The sequence below is a fragment of the Mchenga conophoros genome, linkage group LG6, assembly GCF_057382185.1.
Source record: "Mchenga conophoros isolate Kocher_MC1m ecotype Shallow Benthic linkage group LG6, M_conophoros_male_GT1.1, whole genome shotgun sequence".
Classification (NCBI taxonomy): Eukaryota; Metazoa; Chordata; class Actinopteri; order Cichliformes; family Cichlidae; genus Mchenga; species Mchenga conophoros.
The window spans coordinates 3,891,134-3,909,654 of NC_140531.1; the positions used below are offsets into that span (position 1 = coordinate 3,891,134).

At 40.5% G+C, this 18,521-nt stretch overlaps 1 protein-coding gene across 2 annotated transcripts; it reads right to left on the bottom strand.

Moving 5' to 3' along the window:
- Window positions 1-5,185: 5,185 nt before the first annotated feature.
- LOC146571862 (uncharacterized) lies at window positions 5,186-18,232 on the bottom strand. Of its 2 annotated transcripts, XM_085275839.1 has the most exons (6): window positions 18,151-18,232; window positions 16,731-16,784; window positions 16,476-16,593; window positions 14,410-14,579; window positions 8,334-14,127; window positions 5,186-8,039 (listed from the first exon to the last, which is right to left on the bottom strand). In XM_085275839.1, the coding sequence occupies exons 2-6, from the start codon at window positions 16,731-16,733 to the stop codon at window positions 5,686-5,688; spliced, it is 8,439 nt and encodes a 2,812-aa protein (XP_085131965.1). In that variant the 5' UTR covers window positions 16,734-16,784; window positions 18,151-18,232; the 3' UTR covers window positions 5,186-5,685. The 2 variants fall into 2 exon arrangements, with proteins under 2 accessions (XP_085131965.1, XP_085131964.1); XM_085275838.1 differs by having other exon boundaries at window positions 5,186-14,127.
- Window positions 18,233-18,521: the final 289 nt, after the last annotated feature.

Below are 18,521 nucleotides of genomic sequence, written 5' to 3' on the forward strand. Positions count from 1 at the left end.
AAAAAAAATGTAAAAAGTTTTCACAGGTGGCTGGAGACCCTGGTAAGTGTGTGGTGGGTGGAGGGTTGATTGCAAAATTAGAGGTCTTGAATTAGACACGGGCCCGTAGCTGTTATTAGAGATGATATCTGACAAATAGTTTCTTCTTTTTTACAGGGCTTCCCTTAACATATCAAAGGAAATCTGGAGTTTATCTTTTTTCCATTTTCTTTCAGAGTGACATTGTTTAACCAGGGATCAGGTTTAGGTCTAGCACACTAAGTTTTTTTAAAAGGAGTAACAAATCAAGCACATTTGAACAAGCAGCATTGAACAAAGTGAGCAGATGATCAGCACGTGGCTTAAGGAAGTAATTGTCCGAGGAAGGGGCACCAATATTCTGATAAACAGCAGAGAAATGTCAAGCAGTAGCAGGAGCGATGATGTGGAAATCACGCACAGGCAAAAGAGGTTTAACTGGAGGACATGGTGCCGAAATTTGGATTATAACAGGCATGTGATTAGAAAACTTGAGCTTGCAAATTTGAATGTCACATAGCTGCAGACCACAAGATAAAACTAGATCCAAAGTATGTCCATGCTCATGGGTGAACAAGATTAAAACAGTCAATAAGATACAGGAAGTCTTTCATAAGAGGCTTTTGGTAGCAGCAAACATGAATATTCAGCGCTTCACTGGAAGATCAGGAATGATTTGGCCAGTGGTCTCCTTCTATACAAATTCAGCTGATGATTACACTCTGCATGCTGTTTTTACATACTTTTATTAAACTTTTCAATTTTTTATCATTCAAGTTATTTATTAATGACTTTCTTGTTACAAAAAATAAAAACAAAGAAAATGTGACTCACTTAAGTCAGTTAGTACATTACAGGTCATTTATTTTAAGGAAAGTCAGAGTAGGTTAGTTTAAACGGGTAGAGAGGTGTGTAACGCTCATCGTTCCAGAAACTTAACCGTTTCCAAAGTGAGGACGATGGCTTCATGTTTCAGCATGCTGTGGACATTCAGACCTGAGAGAGAAAATATGACAAACAAACTGTGTGAGTTTTACAGAAGAGATTTGTTACATATAACACTTAAAACCCTGAGCTTTTTAAGAACTATTTAATTAAGCTGGCATGTTAGAGGTACATAGACACAGTGCTGCAAAGACATCGATGCATGTAATATTGTTTTAAAGGAGGAACAGAAATAATACATTTTGCCACCAATTAATCTGTTAAAAAGCTGCAGGTGTGAGTACAAGAAAATAATTATTATAATATGATGTGTTAAATTTGTTTAGATCAGAGGAATAAGGAAGGATTGGTCTGTGTTTCAGTTTGGGTTAGCTGTAGGCTTGTGAGTGTGTGTAATTGTTTAGAGGGAAAGGAATTTATTGACACTGGGGGTCTGCTGTCATAAAAGGAGACAGGAAGCTACAGTTGGGGTTGTTGATGCTGATGCTTGTACCTTTAATTAAAGTTCATAATTGCCATAACTTGGAAGAAGGTTTGCAGGAGACTCTCCACATGCTTATCTGTAAATGTAAGACAGCAAGAGGCCAACGGCCCAGTGGATGCAGAGTGGGGGTCTCAGTGTTTGTAATATGTTAACTCTGTTTTCTATGTTGTGTAGAGGAATTTGGTGTAGCTTGGGTGAGATTACTTTTATGACCGTCAGGAAGTCACGTACGCAGAGACACACACACAGTGCTTAAACTGTAACACTCACACATCCACATGCACACTCACTCACGTGCACTCACACATACACACAGGTACGCGCACACATTCACTTACGTGCACTTACATAGACATACGGGTACGCGCGCACACAGGCACTCACGTCCTCGTGCATACACACACAAACACAGAGTTTGCAGCACACCATGGGGGTTTTATGATGGGGTCACTTCTATAAAGCTGGCTGTAACAAACAAAGGAGTGGAAGATAAGATAAGATAAGATAAGATAAGATAAGATAAGATAAGATAAGATAAGATAACCTTTATTAGTCCCACACGTGGGAAATTTGTTTTGTCACAGCAGGAAGTGGACAGTGCAAAAGTTATGAGGCAAAAATTAGAATACAATAAGAATAAATACAGTACACAACTGTACAGAATAGAATAAAATAAAATACTATATACAGTAGAATAAAATAAAATAAATATACAATAAGATAAAAATAGAATACAAATACAAATACTATATACAACTGAGTAAAAATACAACGATGACAGAAAGGATTATTGCACTTAGTATTATTGCATATGTATGGATGTGTGTGCTTGATCAGTTAAAGTCTTTATTATGGAGTCTGACAGCAGTGGGGAGGAAAGACCTGCGAAATCTCTCCGTCCCACACCGTGGGTGCCGCAGTCTCCCACTGAAGGAGCTGCTCAGTGCTGTCACAGTCTGCTGCATGGGGTGGGAGATGTTGTCCATCAGGGATGACAGCTTAGCCGCCGTTCTCCTGTCACTCACCACCTCCACTGGGTCCAGAGGGCATCCTAGAACAGAGCTGGCCCTTCGGATCACCCTGTTCAGTCTCTTCCTGTCCCCAGCAGAGATGCTGCCGCCCCAGCAGACCACGCCATAAAAGATAGCAGAAGCCACCACAGAGTCATAGAAGGTCTTCAGGAGTGGGCCCTCCACTCCAAACGACCTGAGTCTCCGCAGCAGGTACAGCCTGCTCTGCCCTTTCCTGTAGAGGGCGTCTGAGTTATGAGTCCAGTCCAGTCTATTGTTCAGATGAACACCAAGGTACCTGTAGCTGTCCACAGCCTCAATGTCCATACCTTGGATGTTCAGTGGTTGCAGTGGAGAATGCTTGTGCCTGCGGAAGTCTACCACCAGTTCCTTGGTTTTACTGGCGTTGATCTGGAGGTAGTTCAGCTGGCACCAGTCCACAAAGTCTTGGGTCAGACCTCTGTACTCCTTGTCGTCCCCATCAGTGATGAGGCCGACTATTGCAGAGTCATCAGAGAACTTCTGCAGGAAGCACTGGGTGGAATTGTGGGAGAAGTCTGCAGTGTAGATGGTGAAGAGGAACGGAGCCAGAACCGTTCCCTGTGGGGCCCCCGTACTGCAGACGACCCTGTCCGACACACAGCCCTGAGTCCTCACATACTGTGGTCGGTCGGTGAGGTAGTCCAGGATCCAGGTAGTGAGGTGATGGTCCACTCCAGAGTTCACCAGCTTGTCCTTTAGAACCGAGGGAAGAATAGTGTTGAAGGCACTGGAGAAATCAAAGAACATGATTCTCACAGTGCTTCCAGCGGTCTCCAGGTGAGCGAGGGAACGATGTAGGAGGTGAATGACGGCATCATCCGCTCCAATGCCAGGCTGGTAGGCAAACTGAAGTGGGTCCAGTGATGAGCTTATTAGGCGCCGAAGCTGAGCCAGGACCAACCGCTCCAGGGTCTTCATCAGGTGGGATGTCAGAGCCACCGGCCTGTAGAGGGACACCGGCCTGACACATCTCCCCTTCTAGAAGATGTATGCTTAAATGAAGATGAATAAAGATGAATAAAGGTTTTGTGAAAATGACTACTGAGTTCTGGTGCCGTCTCTGGATGCCCGAGGAATAAAAAGAACCGGGGTGAAACTGATTTCGCAACACACTCACTACGAACACTATTAAGTTGTTCTTTCAACTTGAGTTAACAGCTTGCATGATCATTGATCATGCAAGCTGTTAATTCTTAGAAACCTCTGATTCAGTTGTGGCTTTGGGTCTGACAGACAAAGATGTTTTTCACACTTGAGTAACCTTGAATTGCTGCCTATATATCAGTGCTGCAGCTACAGTACTGTGCAAAGTACTGCTCCTGCTAGGAAAATACTGCTTTACGGGGACAGTGATTTATTGGAAGATGTGCTAACATACTTGGAAAAACTGTTTGTACAGTTCTAAGAAACTCGAAAGTCCGAATTTGTTATGAGCAACTTTGCTTATAACACATTATTCTTCTTGTAATTTCTTTAAAGTATTCTTCAGGCCTAGTTCCCCGGGCTTCTTCACGGACATTCAAAGTTCTTGTTTAGTTGCTGGCTGACTTTTATTCCATCTCTGTCAAGATGATCCGGCACTACTTCAGTCATTTTGAGGCTGAAATGAAGCCCCAAACCATGACAGTCTCCACCTAGCATTAAAGACAGCCGTGGGCAGTCTGTTGTACCTCTTTCATCCATGCATATTACCAGTTTAGATTAGAGATAGATTAGATTAAACTTTATTAATCCCTCGGGTGGGTTCCTCCGGGAAATTCAGTTTCCAGCAGCACAGCACCGACAGAAGTTGCATGTTATAGATACAATAAAGGGGAATGAGAGTACGGATATAAGCAGAAATATACCATATATACACATATATAAATACAGAATATATAATATGGATAAATAGGATTGCACATTTGAGTGAGTCTATTGCACAGTGATTATTGCACAGTCTAATATAAGAAAAAAATATTGCGAATATTGCACAGTGAAAAAAAGCACTACAGCTCAGCTGTTCCCGCCCTCCTTTGTCCTCCTGTCTCTCCTCCCTCTCCCCTCCAGTGAGGAGTTAAACAGTTTGATGGCGTGTGGGACAAAGGAGTTTTTAAGTCTGTTGGTTCTTGAATTTGGGAGAAGCAACCTGTTGCTGAATAGGCTCCTCTGATTATTTACGACAGTGTGCAGAGGATGCCCAGCATTGTCCATAATGTCCATCAGTTTCTTTAATGTCCTTTTCTCTGCCACTGTCCCCAGAGTGTCCAGCTTCATGCCGACCACAGAGCCAGCCTTCCTGATTAGTTTTTCCAGCCTGGATGAGTCCTTCTCTGCTGTGCTGCTCACCACAGCATAAAAAAGTACTCCTGCAACCACCGACTAGTAAAACATCCTCAGGAGCTTCCTGCAGATGTTAAAAGGCCTCAGTCTCCTGAGGAAGTACAGTCTGCTTTGGCCTTTTTTATACAGGTGCTCTGAGTTGTATGACCAGTCTAATTTGTTGTCCACCCACAGCCCGAGGTACTTGTATGTGTTGACCACCCACCTCCACCTCCTCTCCCTCTATCTGAACTGGGTGGAGCTGGTCTGGACCTCCCGAAGGTCTTTGTACAGTATTGTAACAACATGAATTCTTTAATATGAAAGAATGATCTTAAACAGTGTTTTAAGTTCCATAATTACTCTAAAATATTGGAAGCAAAAATTTGGTTGAAATAAGAATGGTTTTTAATAAACTCCAGTATATAAACATGTATAATAGACACAATGAACATCCAAAAGAACCAGAATGATAATATATATACACAACTTTGAATACTGTGCAATTCAACGGATAGTATTTAAAAATATAGTATCTAAAGAAAATGTATTCATTTAATCTTGTAAAAGTACCCTATAGGACCCCACAAGTCCACATATTTCCTTTATTCCTTTAATATAATAGTTAGAGAAAATGTAAATAATAACTGTTAAAAAATATAAAAACATTTATGATACAAAAAGCAGTTCTACTACATTTAATAAAATAAGAGCAATAATGCTGCACTGTAATCTAGGTAACATCATTGCAAAGCCACGATATATATATATACACACACACACACACACACACACACACACACACACACACACACACACACACATAAAACATATAACTACAGTACAAAAAGCACATTAAAAATGGAAACACAAGTCCTTTGAAAGCTATACAAGGTTGGAGAAAAAGAACGTTGACCCTCTTAGGTCATGTTCATTGGGAACTTCAAGGTCCAAGTTTCCTGGATGAAAGTCAAGCCCTCCAAGTGTGTTATATTTACGATTTGGCCTCTTTTGATTTTGTGCTTGATTGGGAAAAACAGTCACATAGTATCCATCTGAAGTGTTAGATGCTCTCATTCTTGAATCTGGAGAAAATTGTGGCAAACGTGTATTGTGTTTGATATGGCCAGATGGGATTCTTCTGGGGTCCCTCATGCCAGTGTTAACTCCAGATGGGGAGATTGCGTGTCCATGGCTGTGTGGAGCCTGGAGATTAAGGTTGGAACCTCTAGCTCTAAGCACATGATGTTTTCCTGTAAAGTCGTCAATATTGAGATCTGAATGATTTAAATCAATATGTTGGTGGAAAACGCCATCCATTCCAGGGAAGCTGGATCTTACTTTGGTTCTATGGGACCTTCTATCAGTATTACGAAGTCTGATATCACCATCTATGTCCAGGTCAGGAAGTTTCATGGTGAGATTTGACATATCTTGTGTGTGATGTTTATGTGAAGGTGTTTGAAAATACAATGAAGGATCATCAATACTAAGACCTGGAGATCTCAGATGCTGCTGTGGAGGGTGCATTGCAACTTTGGGCATGTTGAGGTTCATGTTTGGAGCACTAACCCTTGGGCTTGATATATGTCCCTTCATCTGGGGTTGTTTCATATTCAGTTTTGCATTTGGAGGATTAATATCAAGATTTGTTGGTCTCAAAGCTCCACCAAAGTCAATATCAGATGCTTGATGTAAATCTGGGCTTCTAAACTGAGGCGGCTTGAAATATGGTTGTTTTAATTTTCTGTCTAAATCAAGATCAGCATGAGGGCCATGGATGTTTCCTAAGGGAATATTTGTGTCAACATCTGGACCTCTTATGCCTCTTAACTGAGGGCCATTAAAGTCCATCCTAGGTTGTCCCATGTTACCATTAATCCCTACATCAGGGAGTTTTGTATTGAGCTTGGGACTCTTGAAATTGGCATCAGGTAAATTGAAATCTGACATACTAACGCCAGGTCCAGAAAGTCTCATATGTGGTGTTTTTGCCTGTGGTCCAGAGATACTGAGATCTGGTGTATTTAAACTTGGGATTTTAAATTTTCCTTTTGCACCAGTAACATCTAAAGTTGCCTCAGGCAAACCAATGTCAACATCTGCAGTGTCCATTTCCAAGTTGGGAGCTTTGAGATCCATGTTTGGTAAGTCTACCTTAGTCACATCAAGTCCACCTTTCATCTTTGGAGCTTTGAGATTCAGATCTGGAGTTTTTAGATTTGAATTTAATTTCAAATTTGGGCCTTTTGGTACTTTAGCTCTGACATCTGGTGAATTGAGGTCAACCTTTGGGAGATCTGTTTTTGGTGCAGAAAATCCCAAATCAAGCATTTTCAAATGTGGTGTTTTAAATTTCCCTGAAGGGCTACCAAAGTCAACATCAGGGAAGTCAAAGCCATTTTTAGAACCTTTAAAGTCTATATTTGATGAAGGTAGATTAGGTTCATTAAGTCCACCTTTCACTTTTGGACCTTTGACTTTCAAATTTTGTTCAAAGTCTGGCCCATCTAATTTTGGTCGAGAAAATCCCACATCAGGTAATTTTAAATTTGGAGATTTTAACTTTCCTGATGGGCTACCAAAATCAACATCAGGAATTTCTAAGCCAGTTTTGGAACCTTTGAAGTTGGCATTTGGTGCCCTGAGGTCAATGTTGGAGCCGTCAAAAGTGCCATCAAACTCAGGTCCTTTAACATTTGGTAGATTACTCTTAGACATTTTCAGTTTTGGCATTTTCAGCTTCCCTTTTGGTGTGCCAGTGTTGATATCTGGAGTGTTGATATCTAATTTGGGAGCTTTAAGATCCATGTCTGGTAAGTCCATATCAGGTGCATCAATTCCACCCTTTATCTTTGGAGCTTTTAGATTGAGATCTGGGCCTTCTAACTTTGGACCAGAAAGACCTAAATCAGGCAGATTCAGGTTTGGCTTTTTAAACTTGCCAGATGGACCAGAAATATCTAGATCAAGATCTGCTTTAGGACCTTTGAGGTTGACATTGGGTGTATTTATGTTTGGACCATCCAAGTTGCCATCAATTTCAGGACCTTTAAGGCTTGGAAGGTTGAATTTAGGCATTTTCATTTTGGGGAATTTCAGCTTCCCTTTTGGTGAGCCAATGTTGACATCTGGAGTGTTCATATCTAATTTGGGAGCTTTAAGATCCATGTCTGGTAAGTCCATATCAGGTGCATCAATTCCACCCTTTATCTTTGGAGCTTTTAGATTGAGATCTGGTGACTTCAGATCTGTGTTTAGGTCCAAATTTGGTCCTTTAGGCAGTGTCCCTGACAGATTAAATTTAGGCATTTTTAATTTCCCAGAAGGAGCATTAACATCCCAATCTGGACCATCAAGTTTTGGCATTTTAACTTTACCCGATGGCAAGTCCCAGTTGGCATTTGGTTTATTCATTTTCAGCTTTGGGGCTTTGAGGTCAATGTTTGGCATGTTTATGTCAGGTGCATTTATTCCACCACTGAAATTGGGACCAGAGATATCTAGGTCAGGTGTTTTAAGGTCCAAGTTAGGGCCTTCTAACTTTGGACCAGAAAGACCTAAATCAGGCAGATTCAGGTTTGGCTTTTTAAACTTGCCAGATGGACCAGAAATATCTAGATCAAGATCCGCTTTAGGACCTTTGAGGTTGACATTGGGTGTATTTATGTTTGGACCTTCCAAGTTGCCATCAATTTCAGGACCTTTAAGGCTTGGAAGGTTGAATTTAGGCATTTTCATTTTGGGGAATTTCAGCTTCCCTTTTGGCGAGCCAATGTTGACATCTGGAGTGTTCATATCTAATTTGGGAGCTTTAAGATCCACGTCTGGTAAGTCCATATCAGGTGCATCAATTCCACCCTTTATCTTTGGAGCTTTTAGATTGAGATCTGGTGACTTCAGATCTGTGTTTAGGTCCAAATTTGGTCCTTTAGGCAGTGTCCCTGACAGATTAAATTTAGGCATTTTTAATTTCCCAGAAGGAGCATTAACATCCCAATCTGGACCATCAAGTTTTGGCATTTTAACTTTACCCGATGGCAAGTCCAAGTTGGCATTTGGTTTATCCATTTTCAGCTTTGGGGCTTTGAGGTCAATGTTTGGCATGTTTATGTCAGGTGCATTTATTCCACCACTGAAATTGGGACCAGAGATATCTAGGTCAGGTGTTTTAAGGTCCAAGTTAGGGCCTTCTAACTTTGGACCAGAAAGACCTAAATCAGGCAGATTCAGGTTTGGCTTTTTAAACTTGCCAGATGGACCAGAAATATCTAGATCAAGATCCGCTTTAGGACCTTTGAGGTTGACATTGGGTGTATTTATGTTTGGACCTTCCAAGTTGCCATCAATTTCAGGACCTTTAAGGCTTGGAAGGTTGAATTTAGGCATTTTCATTTTGGGGAATTTCAGCTTCCCTTTTGGCGAGCCAATGTTGACATCTGGAGTGTTCATATCTAATTTGGGAGCTTTAAGATCCACGTCTGGTAAGTCCATATCAGGTGCATCAATTCCACCCTTTATCTTTGGAGCTTTTAGATTGAGATCTGGTGACTTCAGATCTGTGTTTAGGTCCAAATTTGGTCCTTTAGGCAGTGTCCCTGACAGATTAAATTTAGGCATTTTTAATTTCCCAGAAGGAGCATTAACATCCCAATCTGGACCATCAAGTTTTGGCATTTTAACTTTACCCGATGGCAAGTCCCAGTTGGCATTTGGTTTATCCATTTTCAGCTTTGGGGCTTTGAGGTCAATGTTTGGCATGTTTATGTCAGGTGCATTTATTCCACCACTGAAATTGGGACCAGAGATATCTAGGTCAGGTGTTTTAAGGTCCAAGTTAGGGCCTTCTAACTTTGGACCAGAAAGACCTAAATCAGGCAGATTCAGGTTTGGCTTTTTAAACTTGCCAGATGGACCAGAAATATCTAGATCAAGATCCGCTTTAGGACCTTTGAGGTTGACATTGGGTGTATTTATGTTTGGACCTTCCAAGTTGCCATCAATTTCAGGACCTTTAAGGCTTGGAAGGTTGAATTTAGGCATTTTCATTTTGGGGAATTTCAGCTTCCCTTTTGGCGAGCCAATGTTGACATCTGGAGTGTTCATATCTAATTTGGGAGCTTTAAGATCCACGTCTGGTAAGTCCATATCAGGTGCATCAATTCCACCCTTTATCTTTGGAGCTTTTAGATTGAGATCTGGTGACTTCAGATCTGTGTTTAGGTCCAAATTTGGTCCTTTAGGCAGTGTCCCTGACAGATTAAATTTAGGCATTTTTAATTTCCCAGAAGGAGCATTAACATCCCAATCTGGACCATCAAGTTTTGGCATTTTAACTTTACCCGATGGCAAGTCCAAGTTGGCATTTGGTTTATCCATTTTCAGCTTTGGGGCTTTGAGGTCAATGTTTGGCATGTTTATGTCAGGTGCATTTATTCCACCACTGAAATTGGGACCAGAGATATCTAGGTCAGGTGTTTTAAGGTCCAAGTTAGGGCCTTCTAACTTTGGACCAGAAAGACCTAAATCAGGCAGATTCAGGTTTGGCTTTTTAAACTTGCCAGATGGACCAGAAATATCTAGATCAAGATCCGCTTTAGGACCTTTGAGGTTGACATTGGGTGTATTTATGTTTGGACCTTCCAAGTTGCCATCAATTTCAGGACCTTTAAGGCTTGGAAGGTTGAATTTAGGCATTTTCATTTTGGGGAATTTCAGCTTCCCTTTTGGCGAGCCAATGTTGACATCTGGAGTGTTCATATCTAATTTGGGAGCTTTAAGATCCACGTCTGGTAAGTCCATATCAGGTGCATCAATTCCACCCTTTATCTTTGGAGCTTTTAGATTGAGATCTGGTGACTTCAGATCTGTGTTTAGGTCCAAATTTGGTCCTTTAGGCAGTGTCCCTGACAGATTAAATTTAGGCATTTTTAATTTCCCAGAAGGAGCATTAACATCCCAATCTGGACCATCAAGTTTTGGCATTTTAACTTTACCCGATGGCAAGTCCCAGTTGGCATTTGGTTTATCCATTTTCAGCTTTGGGGCTTTGAGGTCAATGTTTGGCATGTTTATGTCAGGTGCATTTATTCCACCACTGAAATTGGGACCAGAGATATCTAGGTCAGGTGTTTTAAGGTCCAAGTTAGGGCCTTCTAACTTTGGACCAGAAAGACCTAAATCAGGCAGATTCAGGTTTGGCTTTTTAAACTTGCCAGATGGACCAGAAATATCTAGATCAAGATCCGCTTTAGGACCTTTGAGGTTGACATTGGGTGTATTTATGTTTGGACCTTCCAAGTTGCCATCAATTTCAGGACCTTTAAGGCTTGGAAGGTTGAATTTAGGCATTTTCATTTTGGGGAATTTCAGCTTCCCTTTTGGCGAGCCAATGTTGACATCTGGAGTGTTCATATCTAATTTGGGAGCTTTAAGATCCACGTCTGGTAAGTCCATATCAGGTGCATCAATTCCACCCTTTATCTTTGGAGCTTTTAGATTGAGATCTGGTGACTTCAGATCTGTGTTTAGGTCCAAATTTGGTCCTTTAGGCAGTGTCCCTGACAGATTAAATTTAGGCATTTTTAATTTCCCAGAAGGAGCATTAACATCCCAATCTGGACCATCAAGTTTTGGCATTTTAACTTTACCCGATGGCAAGTCCCAGTTGGCATTTGGTTTATCCATTTTCAGCTTTGGGGCTTTGAGGTCAATGTTTGGCATGTTTATGTCAGGTGCATTTATTCCACCACTGAAATTGGGACCAGAGATATCTAGGTCAGGTGTTTTAAGGTCCAAGTTAGGGCCTTCTAACTTTGGACCAGAAAGACCTAAATCAGGCAGATTCAGGTTTGGCTTTTTAAACTTGCCAGATGGACCAGAAATATCTAGATCAAGATCCGCTTTAGGACCTTTGAGGTTGACATTGGGTGTATTTATGTTTGGACCTTCCAAGTTGCCATCAATTTCAGGACCTTTAAGGCTTGGAAGGTTGAATTTAGGCATTTTCATTTTGGGGAATTTCAGCTTCCCTTTTGGTGAGCCAATGTTGACATCTGGAGTGTTCATATCTAATTTGGGAGCTTTCAGATCCATGTCTGGTAAGTCCATATCAGGTGCATCAATTCCACCCTTTATCTTTGGAGCTTTTAGATTGAGATCTGGTGACTTCAGATCTGTGTTTAGGTCCAAATTTGGTCCTTTAGGCAGTGTCCCTGACAGATTAAATTTAGGCATTTTTAATTTCCCAGAAGGAGCATTAACACCCCAATCTGGACCATCAAGTTTAGGCATTTTAACTTTGCCTGATGGCAAGTCCAAGTTGGCATTTGGTTTATCCATTTTCAGCTTTGGGGCTTTGAGGTCAATGTTTGGCATGTTTATGTCAGGTGCATTTATTCCACCACTGAAATTGGGACCAGAGATATCTAGGTCAGGTGTTTTAAGGTCCAAGTTAGGGCCTTCTAACTTTGGACCAGAAAGACCTAAATCAGGCAGATTCAGGTTTGGCTTTTTAAACTTGCCAGATGGACCAGAAATATCTAGATCAAGATCCGCTTTAGGACCTTTGAGGTTGACATTGGGTGTATTTATGTTTGGACCTTCCAAGTTGCCATCAATTTCAGGACCTTTAAGGCTTGGAAGGTTGAATTTAGGCATTTTCATTTTGGGGAATTTCAGCTTCCCTTTTGGTGAGCCAATGTTGACATCTGGAGTGTTCATATCTAATTTGGGAGCTTTAAGATCCATGTCTGGTAAGTCCATATCAGGTGCATCAATTCCACCCTTTATCTTTGGAGCTTTTAGATTGAGATCTGGTGACTTCAGATCTGCGTTCAGGTCTAAATTTGGTCCTTTAGGCAGTGTCCCTGACAGATTAAATTTAGGCATTTTTAATTTCCCAGAAGGAGCATTAACATCCCAATCTGGACCATGAAGTTCTGGCATTTTGAGATCGCCTGATGGAAAGTCTAAGTTAGCTTTTGGTGCATTAATTTTTAGTTTTTGTGCTTTGAGGTCAACATTTGGCACATTTATGTCAGGTGCATTTAGTTTTAAATTTGACCCTCTAGGCAGTGTACCTGAAAGCTGTCCATCGAGTCCATCCAAGTCTCCATTCAAACCAGGAACCTGAATGACTGGTAAGTCAAATTTGGGCATTCTAAACGTTGGAGCCCTGTATTTTCCAGATGGACCTTTAATACTAACTGATGGAGCATCAGTGGCCCAATTTTCACCCTTAAGGTCAGCTTTGGGAATGTTTGCATCAGGTGCAGACATGCCACCTTTTAGTTTTGATGTTTTCAATCTTAGGTCAGGTGTTTTAACATCAGTGTCACTTTTGAGCATGCCAGATTGAGCGTCCAAATCTAAATCAGGAGATTTAAGAGAAATCCTTGGTTTCTTGTGTGACATCTTGATTTCACCTAAAGGCATGTCAGTGTCTGTTCCACTGATATCTGGTTTTGATACATTAATACCCAACATTCCTTGCTCTGAATCAGGTGATATCCCAGACAGCCTAAGCTGGGGTGATTTTACATAACTGGAAGAATCGTCCAAATTTAGATCTGGGTTTTTCAGTCTCTTGGAATACTTTAGACTGAGTTTCCCTGGTGTGCCTTCATGCTTAACGTCACATTCTGGACCACTAAAAGAAGATCCTGAGAGGCCCAGATCTGGCAGTTTAAATGTAGGCATTTTGAATTCCTGGTTTCTTCCTTCAATGGCCACTTTGGGAACGCTGGAATTAACAGATGGACCACAGAAACTTCTGCCATCAAGGTCTATCCCCATTTCAGGGGTAGTAATGTTTGAACCTTTTAGGCCTACATCTACTTCTGGAACTTCAAGTCCAATTTGAGGATTTTCAAGATTTCGCATTGCATTGTCAAATGATGGGTGGTCAGTATTTTGCAATTGCATACAAGATGTAGTGCTGACATTTGGGTCTTCTGGTAAGTCTAGATCTGGACATCTGGCACCGATTTTGAATCTTGGAACCTGAGCTTCACTTAGATTAGTCCCATTCAAGCCAAGACCTAGCGGTGGAAGATTCAGATTGCTGCCATCTGTTAAGCTTCCCTCATAAGAGTGTGAATCAGCATTAGCATCTGTGATTAAAGTCTTGGATTTCAGAAGTCCAAAGTCAACTCCAAGGCGAGGCAGCCCCATGTCATTTCTTTGGTTGACCTTGGATGAGCTTTGTACAGGTGGTTTGGCAGTAAACTCCCCATTCACGTAGCCCCCTTCAACACTGGGTACATCATCCATCAAAAACTTCTTGATTTTGGTGTTGTACAGTTTGTTGTAGGAATCCGTCAGCATCTGGAAACAGTGAGAAGTTGATGATTGGAATGAAACTATAACATGAGAGTTTATGTGTTGTAACAGATGGGAGATAATTATTAATTATCAATTGTCATCATCATCACTATTTAATTTGAGTACCAAATTCTCTTGTTTTGTTTTTTGCATCCAGCATTAAATGTATCTGCATCAGAAAATGTAAACAATTGTGAACTGTGTTCCACTGTTGCATAAACATACTGAAACTAATATAATTACTAATCCTTTATTTTTAATTGATATTATCTGCATTTAACCTACAGCCCCAGGACCCTTGGTACACTGGTCCAGATTGTCAAGGCTCTTGCTCCGGTTGCTTCGAGTGAGGACTTGAACTTTATCATCAAATGGCTCCATCAGCTTCAGTACTTTTGACACCTCTTCTTTGGACAGTTGATCAAAATTGATTGTTGCCCCCAGAATTTCATCCCCTGAAAAAGACAAATGAAGTTCTTGCACAAAAAAAATACCTTGTTCGAGAACATGCTTGACTGTGTGCAAATAATACTGTATATCCTTCAAGGGCAGTTTTAGTACTTTAAACCTGGCCTGATCTTGACCTAGAACAGCGGTCAGCAACCTTTAACACCCAAAGAGCCATTTGGACCCAGTTTCCAAAGAAAAGAAAACACTGGGAGCCGCAAATACTTTTTGACATCTAAAATGAAGATAACACCGTTATTGTTTTTTACCTTTATGCTTTGTATAAACACCTAAAGTGTGTTGCTCATGAAATTCATGAAGTGCTACAGAGAAAATTACATTTTATTTATGTAATGAACACATTTTGACCTTTTAAAAAAATATAACAAAAAGGAAAGGCACCTAGTTGAAGGTCTATTTTAAATGAATTAAAAAGCTGAAGCTAAATTATTCATATACTAAACAAAAACTGTAGTGAGCCGTCATCCTTATATCACCTTTATATCACAGCTGCCATTTCGCAGCCTGTAGCGGAGCCCTGACCTGAATTTTAAAAATAATTGGGAAAAAAATCACTTAACTGCCTCAAAAATGAAAAATAAATATTTGCAAAATATCTGCATAAATATTTATTTTACGTGGTTAAATGGCCTGCATTTGGTAAATGGCCTGCATTTGTATAGCGCTTTTCTAGTCCCTAAGGACCCCAAAGCGCTTCACACTACATTCAGTCATCCACCCATTCACACACACATTCACACACTGGTGATGGCAGCTACATTGTAGCCACAGCTGCCCTGGGGCGCACTGACAGAGGCGAGGCTGCCGGACACTGGCGCCACCGGGCCCTCTGACCACCACCAGTAGGCAAACATGGGGTTAATGTGTGTGGCAGGGCGTAGTCTGCAGTGCTGCTGCAGGGGAGGTGGACGGACCTGAGCGGCTTCCACAATCAAGCCTCGCCTGTTTAAAGTCTGTGCTCTCTCTGCTGTTGTGTTGGTATGTGCAGTTTTCTTCATTAATCATTTGGTTAAACCTAACACTGGTATTATGAGGCGCGCACATAGTAACATTGTGTGGTTTTTCTAAAATGTTTTGTTATATTAATTATGTTTCTCTCTCTTTGAGTTACCTGGGTTTGGGCGGTGGCTGTTTCCTGTCTGGGCAAAAGGCGTGGCTGAGGACTCTGGGAACAAAATGCCTGCTCAGCAGGACCAACCATGGGCTTACCAGGAGCAGGGGTGTTTTAGGTTTAGTTAGGTTATTCTGTGCTTAGTTAATATTAGTGTGTGTTTTTGTTTTCCCCCCTATTGTGTGTAAATGGTTTGGCCAAATCATTATAAAAGCTACCCTCATGTGTCTTTGTAATTAGGCCAGTTTGTGAGTTAAGTTGTGTCTCACTTTGTTTTGTTTAAGTTTCTGGAAATTCCTTTTTGTAGAGTTCTATTTAGTTGCCCTCTTTTATGGGCCTGCTAAGTATGTTTTTGAATTTTGTTAATTTTGGACTTTTTGAGGGTTAAAATAAAGAAAACCCTTTTTGAAGGCACTTTTTTGCCTGTGTCCTCTTTGCTTTGGCTGCTTGGTCCCTCACAGGGACTTCAGGTCCAGACCGTCTGCGCACAGCGTCTGCAAATCGGGGCTGTACGAAGTCACTTCATCTTTACGCAGGACTGTAAGCTGTCCTCTTTGAGGCGTGAGCGGTGTTTGTTTTTACCATAGCTCATGGTGGAGAATAGCTGCTCACATACGTATGTGGATCCGAAGATCCATAATTGCACTTAAATGTACAATAGTTTCCTTGAATTTAAGGTGTGTTCTTTTTAGAAACAACTATTTTATTTCTTGTTTTCAAAAAGTCAAAAACAATACGAAGAGAAGTTTCAATAGGATGTCAAGATTCATACCTTCCTTTAGTCCTTTGCCGGAAGAGACATTATTGATACTGGAAATGACCACCCCTCCCTCCTCTAACTGCTCCAAGGTCAGGGCTTCAGAGAGGCTTCTTCCCCTGCGGTGTGAAGGCTGCAAGTAAAAGCAACATTTTTGTAAACTGAACAGAAGAATTACTCCTCTAAAGTAGACAATTTAAAACAAAATATTCAATTCTGTATATATGAGCATTTTAGGAAGAATTAAAACAATATGTAAACGTTTCATACCATGACTCTTGTGGTTTTCTCACTATTGCACTGAGAAATCCAGGTTGACTAAGCCTGTAAAAGAACAAATAATATACAGTTAACAGACTGATTAACAGATTAAGGGAGCAAGTAAAACAAATGGCAAACTGTTCATGTATTTTCCTTAAAGTAGAGCATTAAACCAGTCAGCTACAACATTAAAATGGAATGAATTCAGCCCTTCTAAAAGATTTTTACTATACATACTAAATGTAAAAAATCTTAAGGCTTTGAGGAAGACTGTATCCATTTTTGTACATACTGTACTGTACTGTATGTGCTTAGAGAAGTGGCACCCAGGTGAGTCAGCAGATGCATCTTTCAGGTATTCAAACTATGGCTTTGAAACTGTTAGCTCATCATTAAGGAAAACCTAGAACAGGTTTTTCAAGACTGTTTTCTTTTTGCAAGCACACAAAGCCCAAGCAGCCACACCCACTGCTTCCTAACACAATGACACAAGAACACAGAAAGGCCTCCTGTGAATCCAACACAGTATGATCTATGGGTTTTTATAATTCCACACATTAATAGAAAATGTGAAATAAATGTCCACACAAATGTCTCCGCAACCTCAGTGTACTATTGCTGAACAGCAACAACATAAAGAGTGATCAGGCAACAGGTATTACATGGACATGTCAATAACTATCTCAGGACTGTTAAAATACATAAAATGTTAAAACAACATGATAGTTGGCAATAGACTCTTTTTATTTTTCACTTTAAGTGAAATCATATTAAGGTACAATAATATACATAATTTATGTTTGTATGATGTTTAAATTGAAAAAGAAATTAGCAAAAAGGTAACAATTAGACATGTAAACAACTCCAATCAAACATCTCCTCATGAGGATTTTATCCTTCGCTAGCATGAAAAGACGAAACCTTCAGCATTTAGCAGGTATCGTGCACAACTTCAAATGGCATTTGATTAAAGGACGCCACTGATATACTATTCAGTTACATATTAAACATTTTACAAGTAAGCCAAAGTGCACATGCCTTTGTTGAGTCCCAATTAGAAGAATGAACTACAGTGCTAATATTTAACAATCCTCAGATAACGTATAATTTCTAATTATAAAAAAGTGAAAACATCAAGATGCAGAACAATGATGACCAGACATGTTCTTTCAAAAAAAAAAAAAACATTTTGTGAGGTTTTTTTTTTTCTTGAGAGGTTTATTGAAAGATTTACTAATGTCATAAAGAAAAGTAATGCCTTTCAAAAGAAAAAAAGATGCTTGTTTAGCTGCAAAAATAAAATAAACCTGAAGACAGATTGAATGGTATATGGTGAAATGGTGCCAGGTGAAAAGCTGAAATGCAACCCACTACCACCACCACGCATGAAACCTGCTAGTGAAAAGTAAATTTAAGAAACTGAGCTTACCTCAGCATGCATGTGCCTGCTGTGGTGTTGGAGTCGTGTCGTAAAGTTTCCCCACAGAGTCACCAGTCCATGCTATTTCCACTGAAGGGTGAGAATGAGGATATACAGAGCAGTCAGGTGGACATATACTCAACCTGAAGCAGCCAAACAGGTTCCATTTTAAAGAGCCATTAACTGTCAACAGACACAAACATGCGTTTTTGCATCATACGCCCTCATGAAACTTTCACACACCTTGACTACCACATGCCTCTGGCTCGCTGCATATAAACACAAATACACACGACAACAGACAAGAGTCTGTGTCGTGTCAGTGTCTGACCCACGTGTCTGTCACACAGCCGCACATTTCTTCCTAGAAAGCAAACAGA

Excerpts from the sequence above, each read along its gene's own strand:
- LOC146571862 (XM_085275838.1), bottom strand. Across the intron at positions 14,580-16,475 it reads CGGCAAAGGACTAAAGGAAG|GGGATGAAATTCTGGGGGCA; the intron begins GTATGAATCTTG and ends TGTCTTTTTCAG. Across the intron at positions 14,128-14,409 it reads GTACCAAGGGTCCTGGGGCT|ATGCTGACGGATTCCTACAA; the intron begins GTAGGTTAAATG and ends CACTGTTTCCAG.